The following is a 16233-nucleotide window of genomic DNA, read 5'->3' on the forward strand; positions in this document are numbered from 1 at the left end:
TTGGTGATTTGAGTTGGTGACTCAATGCAGAAAAACTACATATTAAAACTATTTGTATTGAAGAAATAAATGTGATGTCATGTCCCCTATATCTTACAGAGTTGGTGAATTGTCTGCTGATAGAATTACTGTCCACAATAAGCAACTCTGAAGAGCTTTTCTTTCAATAGTATTGAATGTGGCACACAAAGAAAGACAAAAGATGATATACTCTTACAATGTAGGATAGATTATGTCAAATCTCTGTTACATCAAATAAGGACATGTCAAGTACAGCTTTAATAGAGTTTAAATTGTTTATATATAAACATATATTCTGCCTTAGATACCAAGGATGCACTGGACAGTACCTGACAGTCCTGTTGTCTATGACTTTATATTTGTACTTATATTGCTCACATACTATTTATATATAATGCTCGTAGCAGAGATGTTTTGAGGAGACTATGATGTACTGTATGCTTTCTTCAAGGTTCTTTTAAGAAGAGGAACAATTAAGAGTCTTTATAGATAAGGGCAATTTTGGATTCAGAAACTTCAAAGGCATTTGGATATTCCAATGATTTTTTTAAAAAGGAGCTACTGATCCAAAAAACAGACAACATGTAAGTCCACAGAATCATAGAATCATAGAATCACAAGGTTGGAAATGACCTATAAGATCATCTAGTCCAACCAGAAGTGGCCTCAATTCATATAGGTCATAGCAAGAAAAATTTCAAGTTAATCTCTCATGCATTTGTTTATTTTGAAAATTAAGTACGTTGTACCTATGCATAAAAGCAGTTAGAATGGGCATCCTTCAGAGAAATGCTTTTGAAGGAACAATATACGATATTATGTGACTTATCAGCACTGAAAACTATCGATATGAACTACCAACATTCTAAAAATCATCTAGGTGAAACTTAAGGCACTATAGAAAATCACAATGTTAATATACAAACTGCATACACACAAGTATTCAGTAGGAAAAAAAAACACAAAAACCAACCCTAAAGACCATTCTCTTCACCAACCAAGGATAATCAGAAGGATACGAGGAAGAACAATGTGCATAAAGGAGCTATAATTTAAATTTGTGACAAGAACTGCTAATAAAAAAAAATGTCAATTTCTCTTAAAACAAGTAATAATGTATATTAAGGCTGTTACATCTACAGACAGTTACTCTAAGAAAATAAATACAGTTGCTGTCAACACTTCAGAATCCTGTCATAGTAGGAGGGCATCTGGGTGATGAGTGAAAGTAGTTACAACCTTTGCTCAAAAGTAAATGGGTAAATGGTATTTTCTACTTGTTTTAATGCTACTGTAAAACTGCACAACCCTTGCTGCATGATTAAACAGCACATAATTGTCATCTTAAAAATACAGGACCCGTAACCTACTTGTATTTTCTAAGGAAGAAGCAGAGGAATCCCTTATTAGGGACCAGACCTGCTTTTGCCTCAGATTTTGACAGCAAGAAAAATAACATCTGACAAATGAAGTACACATAAAACTTGATGAAGATGGAATCAGTGACACTGAAGAAGTTGATACTGGATTACTAGTATTATGTGCTCTTTCAGGGAATGTGGCATGTGAGGAACATAGCATAATCCACCAAAAGTGTTAAAGTGAAAAATCTAAACACATTCTGGATCTCCTATTGACAAAATTGCCTTCTGCTTCCTCATTCTTTCATTGGCACTGTATCTTTCGCTTTGCATTTAATATCAAAACATAATTTTAAAAGCTTGAATCGAAATATGTTTTTTCTGATCATTTTGCTTAAACATAAAGAACTTGGAAACAGGGAAAGCACAGAAATAGAAAGGGACCGATCTCTTCACTAGCATGAGACCTCCCGGATTCCACACAAGTAGCTACCATTCCCTTATAGTGCTTCTGTTATAGATTAGGAACCACAGCAGAGACTGTGCAGTGTAACAGATGCATTTGACCTTTATAGCAAGAATTTTCTTCCTCTCTGACAAGAAAAATACAGGTCACCACAAGTACTATCACTGCACTTCCATGTGCCTCTGGAAGTTAAAGATAAACGTCTTATTAAATCATAGTGTCCTACATATAGTACCATACATTTAATAATGAGGCAGGGACACAAAGAAACTTCCTTTATAATTGAGACTGTTTCATTCCCACCATGTTTTACAGAGCTCATGATGAGTAGCTAGTTTAAAGTCCATATTTATGCACTTTTTGTTCTGATAGATGGAGATTATGTATTATTAGTTCCAAAAGTCAAGATAATAACCTCACATTAAATTATGAACTGGTTTCTTTCCTATCCTCCCTCTACTCACCTGCTGCTTGAGCTGTTGCACAAGGCGGTCTTTCTCTCGTTTGAGGGCAGCCACTTCATCTTGAGTCTTCTTCTTAGAGGATGAAAGCTCTAGCAGAGCAATATTGGCATCTTTTTCACTAATGGCAGCAAGAAGGGCTTCTTGTCTGAAAAACACATGTAGGTATGTGATCATACTGTGGAACTGAGAGGATTGAACATACAATAAACATTGTAGCAGCATGCAACTCCACTGAGCAGAAATAAACATGGTTACTGTGGTTCTACATCCATCGGTGGAGCAGGAAGCCGAGACCCACCTGCCCCCAGACCCAAGATGACAGTGCTGATACCAAAGTTGCTTATAGGACAAGAAAAACATATTATGTGCTTCATATTATATTCTTCACTTCGCTGCTCCATTTTTAATAACTACCATTTATTGCTTCCTCCTCTGAAGATTTTCATTCCTTATACTGGTTTACATTTCCAGAATGGATTTTGAGAACGCACACAAAAATACTTAACTAATCATAAGACTTCTGTGTTAAATTACATTAGGTTACATTGCCTATTCCTGCAGCTATTTTAGAAGGGAGATGGCATGTGACAAGTTTATTGAAATCACTTGAACAATACGGAGTATTCCCAGAAGCATATGATGACACGGACACTTTTTGTGCTACAAGACAGATGCTGAAATAGATGCCCTTAAGCATGCTTGAGCTATTCTCTAACTTTTGTTTGCAAGCAATCAATATAATAGTGGGCTCTTTGATGTATATCTTGAGTAATTAAGAAAAAAGTTACAAACCTTTTGCAACTTTGAAGAAATATTTTAAGCAAGAACGTTCCATAGCAGTTTAATAACCAGATATAGAAACACCACCTTACCAATAGCAAAAAAACTCTCACAAATATCCCAGTGTTGTCTGAAACATTTTGTAGGTACTGCAGAGAGGGGAGATGCAGACAGTAACCTTGCCGATACGACAGCACTTCTTGAATTCAAAGGGCTGCTATACATTAGGGAAAACCACTGTTTCTGACCATAATTCTCACCTCTGATTGCTGTGGCCAAGTCAGGATATACATAACATAAAGGAAAACTTGTTGTCCAATAGGAACGGCCAGTCCCTGACCTCATAAAAAAGAGAATGCTGTTCCACTAGTAGAACAGAGGTCCTTCCTAACCATGGTGTGAAAGGTGTTATCATGCAGGAGCAATGAAGAAAGAGGGAGCTGGAATATTACAGATTTTCTACCTTTAATCTAAACATTTAGTTGTAAATGGAATCAAAGTAGTAAAGGTTCCAAATTCCCAAATAATCCAAATTTTGACCTCATTGTAAAGAAGGTCATAGCAATGTTAGTAATTTCAGAAAAATAATTTTCAAGAATAATAAGGGGTGCTAAAATTATTCTACTAATCATGACAATAGCAATTATTATACTAAAGACAGTGCCATAACAGTTGTTTATTAAAAACATAAGAAACATTGAAGAACCTCAGTGTAAACAATTAAGATCAATGTTAATTATACCAATACATCCATTTGTTGTCAAGATCTTTTTATAATCAAGACCCATTCATAACCTGCTGACTTAGGATCACAATGACAGATTGCTAAGGGTAGTAATGACATTAAATCTTCTTTTCCTAATTCATCTATTACTACTCCTTGAGGAGACTAAATCAGCTTTCTCATTTTCCTTCTGTATCTTTCTTTTTACACAACTTAAGTGTGGATAAAACAAATATGCTTGCTTCAAAAAGTGTACTCAATGAGCTCCATCTGAAAGAAGACATGACAGAGAAAACTTGGAAAAAAGGGAGAAATCGAACCACTATCATTTAATATTGATGTTTTAAACATATGTGTCCAACACAATGGACTTCTAAGCCTACGGTTTGGAAAAGGAAATGATTGGTACTACCTGAATACAGAAATTTTTATTTTAGATGCTGAAAACTTCACATTTTTTTTTATGTTACTGAGCATGGAAAGATGCATCTATTACTGCAGTGTTTCTGAGAATGGGGAGTGAAATAATTCCATCAGGGATTTCAGGGCTTAAATCAAGAGTGTAGGGAGACGCATTCCTAAATATGTAGGAAGTAGTCGTATAGTTTGCATTGGCTGCAGCTGAGCTTGATGAAGAATTTATTGTCCTGGATACACACTAATCCCTCCTCCAAACTGTACTAACAACAGCACATATATTCACTTCTTGACCTTGCTCTTCCAAGAACTTTGAACAATAGTTTTTCCTCTTAAAATGCCCAATATACATCATTTTAATAGAACGGGACCAGGAATTGACTGGAATTGAGAAGACAGTAGCTTCTGAGAAACTCGGGACTGTAACCCTTTAACCCAGCACAGCAGTAACCAGCACAGCACTTCACACCACAGATTGAGAAGAGTTTTGTGAAAGGCACATGGACTCCACAGCACCAGAGTAGAAGCAACTAGTTTCTTAAGCAACTTCTCCTTGGGAACTGTATGGATGAGACATCGCATCTAAAAAAGCTCTTGTTATTTTTACAGGTGAAAAAAACCAAACAAACACAACATAGCTCTCACTTGAAAGGTGTGGAGTTTCTCTGAGACAGTGGGTGAATTGACATGATTCACCAGTAAGAAAATCCACGACTGTTTTCACATGTGATAGCTGGGAATGGATTAACAACTTTTTCTTATGGATTACAGATCTAGGTAAGAAGAGGATGACGAAGCATGACCTGCCTTCCTTCTGATCCCAGTTTGTGTTTGTGAGCATGCTCTTAAGAAATATTTATGCCTGTTTAAGCTGAAGACCTCTATCACTGCACAGGCTGAAGAAACCAGAGCATAAAAAAGCTTCACTGCTAAGATATGATCTCTGTTCATCCCCTCTGTTGCTCCATTGATTACTACCCATATACAGATGTTTGTTATTAAAAGAATTTCAACTGAAGCCATATATCTAATATATATATTAAAAAAAAAAAAAAGTATAAGAACTGTGTATTCCAAGAAAAAGACAACAACATGTTTCAACAGACCAATTTTTTTTCACCATCTGACAGCAGAATAGACTTACACAATAGACTTTCTGTGATGGAATTTCTCTCTGGATTTATGTGTTTCTTCTGCATGCAAACAGAGTAAGCTTGCTTTAGGTGGACTAACAACATATCAAAAATGACAGATCCGGTGCCTAAATCTTGCCTATATTATATACTACCCAGACTGTAGAAAAATCGGCACCTTAATTCATTCCTTGAACTTCATGACATGACACCACAAAGTCAGGCATTTTTAGATGCTTTAAAATAATGGAAAGATACTCTAAATACATTTATTCCATGAAGAAAGGAAAAGGTGTGCATCACATTCCCAGTTGTGGAATCAACATTGTAGGTGTGGGAACAACTGATAATGGCTGCATTATTACTGCAACTTTGTTTTTGTTGCTTTTTCTTTATGGAAAAGTATCCAACTTTGGATGTCTGCCTGAAACATGAAAAATATCAATAGAATGAAGTGACAAAATATGATACATGACCTCTGCTTTTTCTAGCTATTGGTATCCTGGGAAAGACAGACTGGTTTGGTGTTCTGGTAATTTTCACTTTCTTTACAGTAATCTGTTTTGATTCTAAAGAAACACTTATTCTTTTAATAGTAAATCCACAATCCTTGCTGATGATTCAGGACCAAAGCCAAGAATATCTCTGTAATAGTATCTACATAGCCTTTACTCTGGCATGAAATTTGAGGTGCCTCAAAGAGAATGTAAGGCTTATCTCTGCAATCAAATGTTTTGTTGCTCATCTCTACTTCTTAAATGAAAATTCCAGGACAGTGAGATAATGGATAGCGATCTGTCACATATTTATCACTGTGTAAACTTCACTACAGCAGCTCAGAAAAAAACATCCTACCGTTCAAAACTTCAGTGCTCTATTATCTGTGATATGTGGCTGTTGGTCAAGAAATGGGGTGAAAGGAGTTGTGTCTTTCTGAATATTTTCTGGAACTGAAGCGAGACAAAACCCAAGATGTTGATTTTTCAGAAATGCTGTTTCACACCAGAGTCACTACAGCTCATATAAACACAACTCATATATGTTAGGTTGGGTATTTCTGTGCCAACTATAACTGAACAGGGGGAGCACTGTCTCTATAATGCAAGCAAACAGTTTCAATTTGCACCAGGTAAGTTTTAAGTTGGGTATCAGAAAGACTTTCTCAATGAAAAGGGTACACGGGCATGGGAACAAGCCCACAGAAGTGTGGAGTTCCCATCACTGAAGGTATTTAATAGACATGTGGACGTTACACTTAAGGACATGGTCTAGTGGTGCACTTGGTGGTGTTAGGTGGATGGTTAGGCTTGATGATCTTATGGGTCTTTTTCAACCTAAATTATTCTATAATTCTATCTCTCTCTTTATTTCAGCAGACTCTATAGCCTGTTCTGAGCTGTACCATAGCTCACAAGATGTAAGGTGGCATTAAGGTGGTTTTAATAATAACAGAAGAAGAAAATTTAGTGAAAAGAGAATTAGGATTACCTCTGAACTGGACAAAAAGAAGTTCTCTATTGAGAAGAGGGATTATTTTTCCTCCGTTTATGCTGCAGCCTTTCACTAATAAAATCATGATCACCACAGACTGGAGTGGTACCAAGACCAAGTAAGTTCAGTTCTTAACATATGGTGCTGGATGTATTCTGCAGATAAATAAGGCAAAACAGCTGTCCTTTGGGGTACTTCTGATTCACCCCCAGTCTCCATTTTTTCAGCTGTACAGCTGGGTCTGAGATTTCTCACAGTTGATACCAAAGATGCAATGATAACAAGAAATGATTCCAACTCTAAGATATGGATGGATTCAGCAGACCAAAATACCATGTGGAAGGCAGTGACGATCATAGAGCTGAGAAGTCACTGCAAATTGCCATGACTGAATTCTCCTGATGACAGATATTGTAAGTCTATGAAGCACACCTGAGGAAGTTGTCCTGTAGCATCTTCTGGTCATCCTAATACTTTTGTTGTAATACAACAACAAATAGTATGCAAAGACACAACTCTTTCAGCTCTTGAATGTAAACATCTAACTACAGGAAAATAACAGGACAAGAAGGCAATAGTTCAAATTTCAGCTAAGTTTTCACTATAGGACTTGAATCAAGTCAACGCTTTAGGAATGTCTCTTAATCAAATAAAGACTCTTTTTTTTTAAAGGAAAGCATAAAAATGTACTTTTTTAGAATTATGTATTCCTAACACTGCAAACTGTAGAAATAAAAGGCATTCATTGAAGCAGCATTTTCTACACCTCTCTGTAGCACAGAACAAGGGGCTTAAAGTTGTAAAGATGCTGAACAATATTATTCTTAGAGAGAAGTTCAGCTGCACAGACTTTAGTACAAATGGCAGGTGCTAGTAACTCATATACATGTTTACAGAGGCCCCAGAAAAAGACAAATACAGCACTTATGAGATTTTTTGTATGGGCTTGGATAAGGATAAGTAAGTGATCTACAGCTTGAGTATTTGAATGAGGCTGGAAAATGACAAAGTGCCAGTTACCAAGTACGATTACCACCAAAACAACCCAGTGTGCAGTGTAATCGTATCTCCTTACACATCTCCTTGGAGTACTGGAGACACTAGACTTGTTTAATTCCTCTTTTTCCTCTTCGGTGAGCCACAGTGTACTTTTGAAAACAGGGACATGAGGCTTTCTAACTAGTCAGAAATCCTCAGCAATGCAGGACCAGTGTGCTATATTGCTGGATAATGAGCTGTAGTAAGAGAAGTCCAATAAGAAGAACTAAAAAAAAAGTTCATCTGCAATACCTTAAGTGTTTTAACTACCAGAATACCTTGTCCTCTGGCACAGAAGTAATAGAATTAAGATGTATAAACAGTGCCTTAATAACTTGGTTTCAGAAGACTGTGCAAGTTCTTCACAGTTCTTTCCTAGTAAAGAGGAATTATTTTGGTAAAAACTACCACAAAGTGAATTTAAAAGTCAGTTTTAGACAATACATCATAGTTCGGAGGATTTTAATACACAAATATTTATCAGCTCTATCATTTGGAGGAGTAACAGGCTGCAACGTGCACTGAATTAATGATGCTTCACAGTGTAACTATTTTAAATCTACTTGAAATATTTAAACGTAATATTTCAGTGAATAACACAAATTCCAATTAGAAATGTTAAAAACACACCTTTCTATATCATTAAAAATTATGAGACTTTTTCCTATGTGGGGTATTTCTCAAAGTGTAAATGAGATAGTAAAAAAGCAGCGTTGAGATCACTAGCAGCATTGATTTTAATGTCACTGAGGAACTGGGCTAATTCGATCGGGTCTGGTTTCATTATGGAGATCAAATGTGTAGGTAGGCACAAGCTCACAGCAGTCTAGTCAGCTCCTTCAGTAGATGCTGCTGCTCTTCTGTGAGAAATGAATGACCTCCCAGAGTTCTCAACTCGGTACATTAAAATAAACTGTAATTATGCCTGGCATGCCTTTAATGCACAAGGCTTAGAAGTGGAAAGGTTCTGCTGTTTCATAAACTGTTTAGTCTCTAGCTGTACAGGCATCAGCTGCCACAGAAGGAAAGAGCTGTTAGTTGGCCAGTACTTGTATCAGTTGTCTGATTTTATTCCACTGCAATCACTATTCACTTAAAGCCTACAGAAAATACCCATCAAGCTTCTAATCCTCTTCTATAGCAAATATTTGTAAAACTTAAACTGTCAAATCAACATTAAAATAAGAATTCTACTGTTTTCATATGATTTAAAAAGAAAACAAAACACCTCCCATAAAGTGATGACAACATAAAAAGCAATCCAGGCAAACTATGATGTTTAGATAGACATTAAGGTGACAGCTTAGAAAATAATAGGAGACATGGTATTTATGATTTCATGAGTTTGGAAGAATAATGCTGGTTGGTTGGCTCACATCTGATAAGCTATTAAAAAGTAATTAGTAAAATAGCACACCAAACAGCTGAGCCAATGGGTAGTTGTGCTAGGACTAGCATCCTTCTCATACTACTCTGTCAATACATATACAGACGTAGTTCTAAACTCAGAGGTTTTTTCTTACATTTATTTTATTTTATTATTATTTTTTTGCCAGTTAGAGATCATCTTCAGAAAATTAAGAAATTCTGACTGCTCTGAACCACACTGAGAGCAAATTTCAGATTTCAACACTCTGAGACGCTGGTAACTGAAAGTCATCATCCCACCAGGAGCTCGTGAGGAAGGAGGCAGTTCACTCAAGGTTCTAGATACTAAAATTAGGTTCTTAAATAACTTGGAAAAGATACAGGCAGGCAGACCAAAGAACACCATTTTAACACGCTAATACGTCAGTACCTTATTTGAAGCAAGTTGCCAAAAGCTGCACCATCTACAATTTCTGCAGTATTTAAGATGCAGCCATATGAAAAGCACAAAGTATAATCCCATAGCAAGTAAAACATTTGTCCAAGAGAAACAGTAGCACCATCTTTCTGCAAAGAGGTGGGAAAAAATCTAACTTGGCAATATGTACTACCTGCTCTTTTAATTACAGCTGGCAGCAATCAAACCTCAAGCTGCAAATTAATTTCCCAAACACAGACTTACACCCTCACTCAAGAGGTATAACACTACTCCTTCCACTCCTGTACTCGCTTCCTGAGTCACCTTTGTCTTGTTTGAATGGCGTTTCAGCAGTTTCTCAGCTCTGCGATTTAAACCCTCACAGCTGCCGTATTTACTCAAAGCCTATGGAAAATGCTGATCAAGTTTTTAATGCTGATAAAACGGCAAATCATCATTACAGTAAGAACCATATTGTGTAAGAAAGAACTGCATATTCAGACAAACAGAAGAAAATTGTCTGTCAACTTGAAGCATCCTGAATTTGTACCTTTTCATTACCCTTTTCAGTGTTACCACCTATAAGTAAACACAGCTGGAAAACAAGAGATAAGTACATAAATTATTTGCAAATAGAGTTGCGTGGTCATGAGAGACACTCCTTTGATTTTCCTTTGCATGAATGGTGTAAATAGTGAATGTCTTTAGACACAGGAAGCAGGAAGCACTGTTTTTTGTGCTATCTTTGTAAATAAATAAACATGATACTCACTCACTAGGACTTTCCTGTACTATTTGTCTCTAACATCCTAAGTGCCTAGAATCATCAAAACATCACTCCTAGGATGGACAGACAACACTTTTAGAGGCCCTTTCCCTCAAGATGTCTAATACAGCTGTAATTGATCTTATAAATCTTTTGTACCACTCTTCCTGCAAATGATTTAACCCTTCTTTTGCTTACAGCTTTTTTTTAATGTTTTGGCAGATGAAGAAAAGATTTGTGTTTCCTAATTGGTCATGTCTGAGCACTCAGAATTTCAGTACAGTTCTAGATTGTGTCTACCAAAGATTCCAACAGAAAATCTAAAGCTTCCACAGAAATACTTTCCAATCACTTCCTAATTGGTGAAGCTTTTTACTGATTAATGTGAGAAGAAGGCTGCTGCATATCACAGCTGCTAAACTGACAGTGCATGAGCCACACCTATGTGTCTCTGAAAAGAGGCGGCTTCTGAAGATGGCACAGTTTAAAGAAAATTTTCAATACTGGCACCTGATGTCGTAGGTGTCTTGTTCCTATACAGGGTAGAATTGTTTTAAGAAAATTATCCTTGTATGACCAGCCTTTGGTGTAAAAACTAGAGGAGTGGCAGGAGTACACACAAGTCTTCCGAATTCCATAGAGCTGGTTTTTCTGAGGAGGAATTCCTGAAACTTGCACTAACTTTCCTCTTCTGCATCGTAACAGCAGTGCAAATAGAGCATGAATTAAGGTATAATTTTCATTCAGGCAATACAGGCTACCTCAATACATTCACCAGATTTTGAAAAAAGACCTTATAAGAAAGTCAGTTTGTCTCTTTTCCTGTGACATGGTCAAGTACAGGTTGAGCTCTGGCTTAGCATGTGGTTTCACAATCAGCTTAAGACGATATAAGACAGGACTCTTACTGAAAGAAATGGCTCTGTCCCTGCATTTCTAGGCTCCTGCTCCCTCCCTAGTGTTAGCACTAAGGATTGTGCATCTTGAAGCCTGTAGATTCAGTTAGAACCTCACCCTGACTAAACAGGAGAAACCCAAATCTGACCACAAAGTCCTTACCCTTGAGGAATTGTAGTTCTTCAAGACACTGCTACAGTGTCAAAACCCTCAATTGCGAAAGTCAGTGCTGCCAGAACTTAAGAATGGAAGGTGAATCACGGCGTTCGCATTGATTATAACCCATCAAACAACCACAAAGTGAAATTACAGTTATGTTTGTGTGAATTAGACTCCAGGTGAAAGCTAGCAGAAAGAAATTTCAGGTCTGTCAGTCAGGTAATGACTACAATACTGCAGTCTTAGTGTGGTTTCTGATCAGATGAAAAGGCCACGCTTGTGGCTTACAACGTAGCTGTTTTGAGAAAACTATCCAACCTATGGACTTGAATCAAAGCTTTTTACTAATACAGAGAATTTACCTCCTTCCCAAATGGCTATCATTGATGTCATCTCTAGTAAGTATAATGATCACTTCTTTTTGTGCCTGTGTTGTTTCCATAATTAATATACTCACCCTGATCCTTACCTTCCGTTCTTTGTATTTTACTAGCTTGCTTCATTGGAAACTAAGGCAAAGGTAGTCACTTAATTTTGGGACATTGTAGATACCATTGCTAATCCTAGTCCCTTCCTAAGTGCATTGTGGTTCCATTTCTTTTCCTGATTTTTTATTTCTGTGGATATAGGATATGTATGTATTGGTTTTAATTTCCTTTGGAAGATTTAATACAGCATGAGTTTTGTCAGTTCTCACTGTATTCTTGTAATATCTGACTACAACATATAACTCTCTTTTTCAACTTTTAAGATGATGTACAGACTGTTGCGTACTCCTAATTTCCTTCTGGATGCAGACAGACAGACAGCCAGGTTTGTAACCCTTCCTTAAATTCCTTTCTCTTCACTTGGAGTGCAAAGATCTCACAGTTTTGTTTGTATTTTTCAGTTGGGTAAATTCCCCGTTTCCTCTACATTCAAATGCTAAAGTTCTTCTATTTTTGAATTCACCTGCTAACTAATACTCATAATTTTTCAGCTTACTGCTTTGAAGTTGCAATCTTTACTTATTTTCCTTTTATACATATTTTGAGTAGGTTTTAAAAATTTATATGTAAGTACTTTCGGCTCCTGGTTACTCCAGCTGAAGTTGGTTTTGGTGATTTTTTCCTCTTTGGTATCAACAACCCTTACTACACCCCTGAAGTCTTAAAACAACATTACTTCTTGGCGATCCAATAAATGTTTTATCAAGAAGAGCAGCGATTTCCCTGATTTGTATTCAATAAATAGAAGTCTCTCAGAAAAAAAAACCCAAAAACTAACACATTTTTCCCCTGTTATTTACCTCCAAGCCTAAAGTCTGGCAGCCTATTTTCTGCCCTATTTGTATAACTTCTTTTATGGTTTTTAAGTTGTTTTAGCTCAAAATAATGCTATTTCACTCATCCTATCACTTTCTTTCCTCAGAATCTCCTGTATCATTAATGTTCTTCCATTTCAGCTTTTCTAAACAACTTGTGCTCAGATTCCAGATGTGTGTATTATCCTAATATGCATTAATTTTCATTTTCCCTGGTGATAATCTGCTTTCACCTTTCACACCAGATATGTATAGCTACTTCATTTTGTTGCTTTTTTTACAAACAACTCAATTTTCCTCTGGCTTTTGACAGATTTTCTTGCCAAAAAGAAAGCAGTTACAGATGGCTTTCATTACCTACTGTCTATTTGATGACCAGACTGGTTGCATCTTTCCTAACTTTCTTCTCCTCCCTCTTTGAGGGTTCACTGTATGCTTGTATAAGCCTTTCTTCCAGAACAACTTTCTTTTATCTCTGAAAGATATATTTCCTTGAAGGTCAGCCACAAAATGGGACTGTTTACATTAACAAAAGGTGTCTTAGCATTTGGTGATAATAACTATTGGAGCACTAGTTTAACATCCTTCCATCTTAATTTTAATACTTACTACCTGTGCTTTAATATAATGGAACAGTAGAATGTTTTGGGTTGGAAGGGACCTTCAAGATCATCTAGTTCCAACCCCCTTGCTATCTCCTGGTTCCTGCTGCTGCTGCCCAGGAAAAGATTGAAAAGAGAGCATAAGAACTGCAAAGTGTTGAGATAAGGCTAGGGATAGTGGCATCAGATGAAAAAGGTGATTGAAGTAGCACCATTCAGCTCTGAAGCATCATTTTGCTTCCCGCTCCAGCCAGCTTCAATGACTGCCATGTAAGTAGTGCTAGAAAGGTGTTTCTAAGCAAACAAAGTTGCTGAAAGGCTTGAGAACAGGAACAGTGTAGATGTAGCAATGGAAAAAAATTGGGTGTATATATATATGTGTGTGTGTGTGTATAGTTCCATAATTGCAAAAAAAGAGACCTGTGAAGTTTCATTTCCTTTCTGTTTTTCAGATCCAGGTAGGTACTACTACCTGCAGACTCTAAGTGTGTAAGATTTGTTTGAATTGGTTCTAAACTGTATTCTGATGAGCTCTGAAGATAAACATCTTTCCAGATTTCCAAACTTTTCTAGATCTAAAAAAACTGGCATTTAACAGTAGGTAGGAAGCATCTTACTCTATTCTTCCCTGTTTTTATCTCTGTCCATTCCTTGTTCTTAATGGAAAGAATGAGAAGATAATGCAACTACATGCTGCAAAAACAGTTTAGGAGATCCAACATGCATACTCTATTCCAGAACAAGCACTGCTAATCCTGATCTAAACCATGAATATATACTCTTGAAAACAGTTTATTATCAGATTCCTGCTTATCACAATGATACACGATGTTGTACAAAGCTTTGTTTTTCATTTATAGATTTAAAATTTCTAAAGAAAATAATGAAGATCAACAATCTCAAAGTAAGCTATCACTGTCCATGTTTTATAATGCGATACAAGCACATGAAACTTCATCAACGTGTTGAAAGTGAGAAAGCAAGTCATTCATGTGTGAGGGAATTTGAAAAAAATATTTCAGCACATGTTCCAGCTTCTAACACCTCTTCTACTGAACAAATTTGAAGTTGTGTTTACCTTGTAGTTTAAAATTACATGGAAACTCCCATGAAAATCGCCGCATTGAGGGAACTTTATCACATGTAAATTTACAGTTGGAATTCTAGAATCTTAGAAAAAGTTAAAAACTCAAATTTCAAGCACAAGAAATAGAAAGGAATATTATTACATTGAAATAAACCAGCTTGCTAACATGCAGAGACTGGCTCTCATGAAATTTTGTCTGCACTATGAATACAAGAAAGTATGAAAGCTTTCATTATCTAAGTTCTTGCCTGTTTTGATATACTTTTATATCAAATCCTTTAACTAGTTGTATAATTACTAAGAAGTATTATTTGGCATATATATTTCATTCTGAAAGTAATGCTTCCTACTTATTTCCACGGAAACTACAACAAAGAGCATCAGAACACTGTATTGAACTCCTCCATGTGGACAAAAATTCACCCACTGACATACATCAGTGCATGCTGAGTGTTTATGAGACCATACAGTGGATGTGAGCACTATTGTTGTAAAACAGTGTTCCTGTACACGATTTGATAGAGCAAATCCTCAGCTACAAAACTGTTTTACAACAATAGTCACCACCGTTAGCTCTGCATGTTTGCCAGTGATGAAGAAGAGCCTGCATGCTGCACTCATAAAGATCTTCATGGCTTGTTTAGAATGTGGCTTGTCTTTCACATCGCTGTTGTTACTGCTGAAGCATACCATGCACTGCCTCATTGTGCTCACATCCACTGTTTGGTCTCCATAAACACTCAGCATGCATTGATGTATGTCAATGGGTGAATTTTTTTCCACATGGAGTTCACTGACACACCTTTGCCTCATATACACTTCCATGTCAGACTGCCCTTCTGCTGCCATCTCTTGTTTGGTAATGGGATATTGATGGGAAGGTTCAATCTCACCAATATCTGCCTCTGATGTCATGGTCCAACATAATAAAATAGGAGGCATTAATTTTGGAGCAGGCCTTGTACTTGTGTACTCAGACTTGTGGTTAGGTTAATTTCTTGCAATAAAATGCATTGCCAAATTTCAAGACGTTTAAATTCTGTCTACTTTGCAGAAAGATTGAGTACATTTTCCAAGGCTGATTTCAGGATGAGAAGGTTAAGGAAGAAATGTGAGAAAAATGAAAAGCAGGGTGACCACGAGTGAACTGGATAACTTTTAATCATGAGACTATCCTAAAATATTGGGCATTTTGCACAAATTTCTGAGTGCTTTCAGAGGTGTATGGACAAACAAATGTACAAGAAAAGTATGAAGTTGCTTTATGCAGAATACATCTTTTGAAAACTGATGTGAAAAGACCACCAACACAGAAAGGTGTGAGTTTTTCAGAACAACTGTTAAGTGCAGAACACATAAACAAACAGTGAGTCGGAGCAGAAACACGGCTTAGTATTTAAAATATCACTGGAGCTGTTCTTCATGCTGACCACTGGTGGTCTGACAAAGAGCACATCACCCAGCTGCCTCTCTAAATACATATACAGTGATGTCCTGAGTGATCAGGACAACTATCAGGGTCTTAAAAAAATATAAATATATATATATTTACTTCTAGCATAAAGGAAAAATAGGGATTATCAAAATCACACATATGTAAAGCTGTCTTGGTTTTGCTGTGGGTACCGTGATTGCACCCAGACCTTCACTTTTTCTCACAAGAAGCTGAAGGAGACGCACATCCTGAAGCACAGAAGTTACTCCTGGGGAGGATTCCCTACTGCCGGCCCCAAGCAGA

The 16233-nt window shown here is 36.7% G+C and overlaps 2 protein-coding genes across 9 annotated transcripts in view; one reads left to right on the top strand and one right to left on the bottom strand.

The window, feature by feature from the left end:
- NINJ2 (ninjurin 2) overlaps positions 1-16233 on the top strand; it is a 508566-nt gene that overhangs the window by 85900 nt on the left and 406433 nt on the right. The gene's annotated exons all lie outside the window — the stretch shown is intronic.
- Positions 1-16233, bottom strand: part of ERC1 (ELKS/RAB6-interacting/CAST family member 1) — a 292584-nt gene that overhangs the window by 56806 nt on the left and 219545 nt on the right. For all 8 annotated transcript variants that reach the window (XM_052667563.1, XM_052667564.1, XM_052667567.1 and 5 more), the window contains one exon: positions 2313-2457. In XM_052667563.1, the coding sequence (XP_052523523.1) occupies positions 2313-2457 (145 nt within the window). The remainder of the gene's footprint in view (positions 1-2312; positions 2458-16233) is intronic.

The sequence above is a fragment of the Tympanuchus pallidicinctus genome, unplaced genomic scaffold (assembly GCF_026119805.1).
Source record: "Tympanuchus pallidicinctus isolate F22 unplaced genomic scaffold, pur_lepc_1.0 scaffold8, whole genome shotgun sequence".
Classification (NCBI taxonomy): Eukaryota; Metazoa; Chordata; class Aves; order Galliformes; family Phasianidae; genus Tympanuchus; species Tympanuchus pallidicinctus.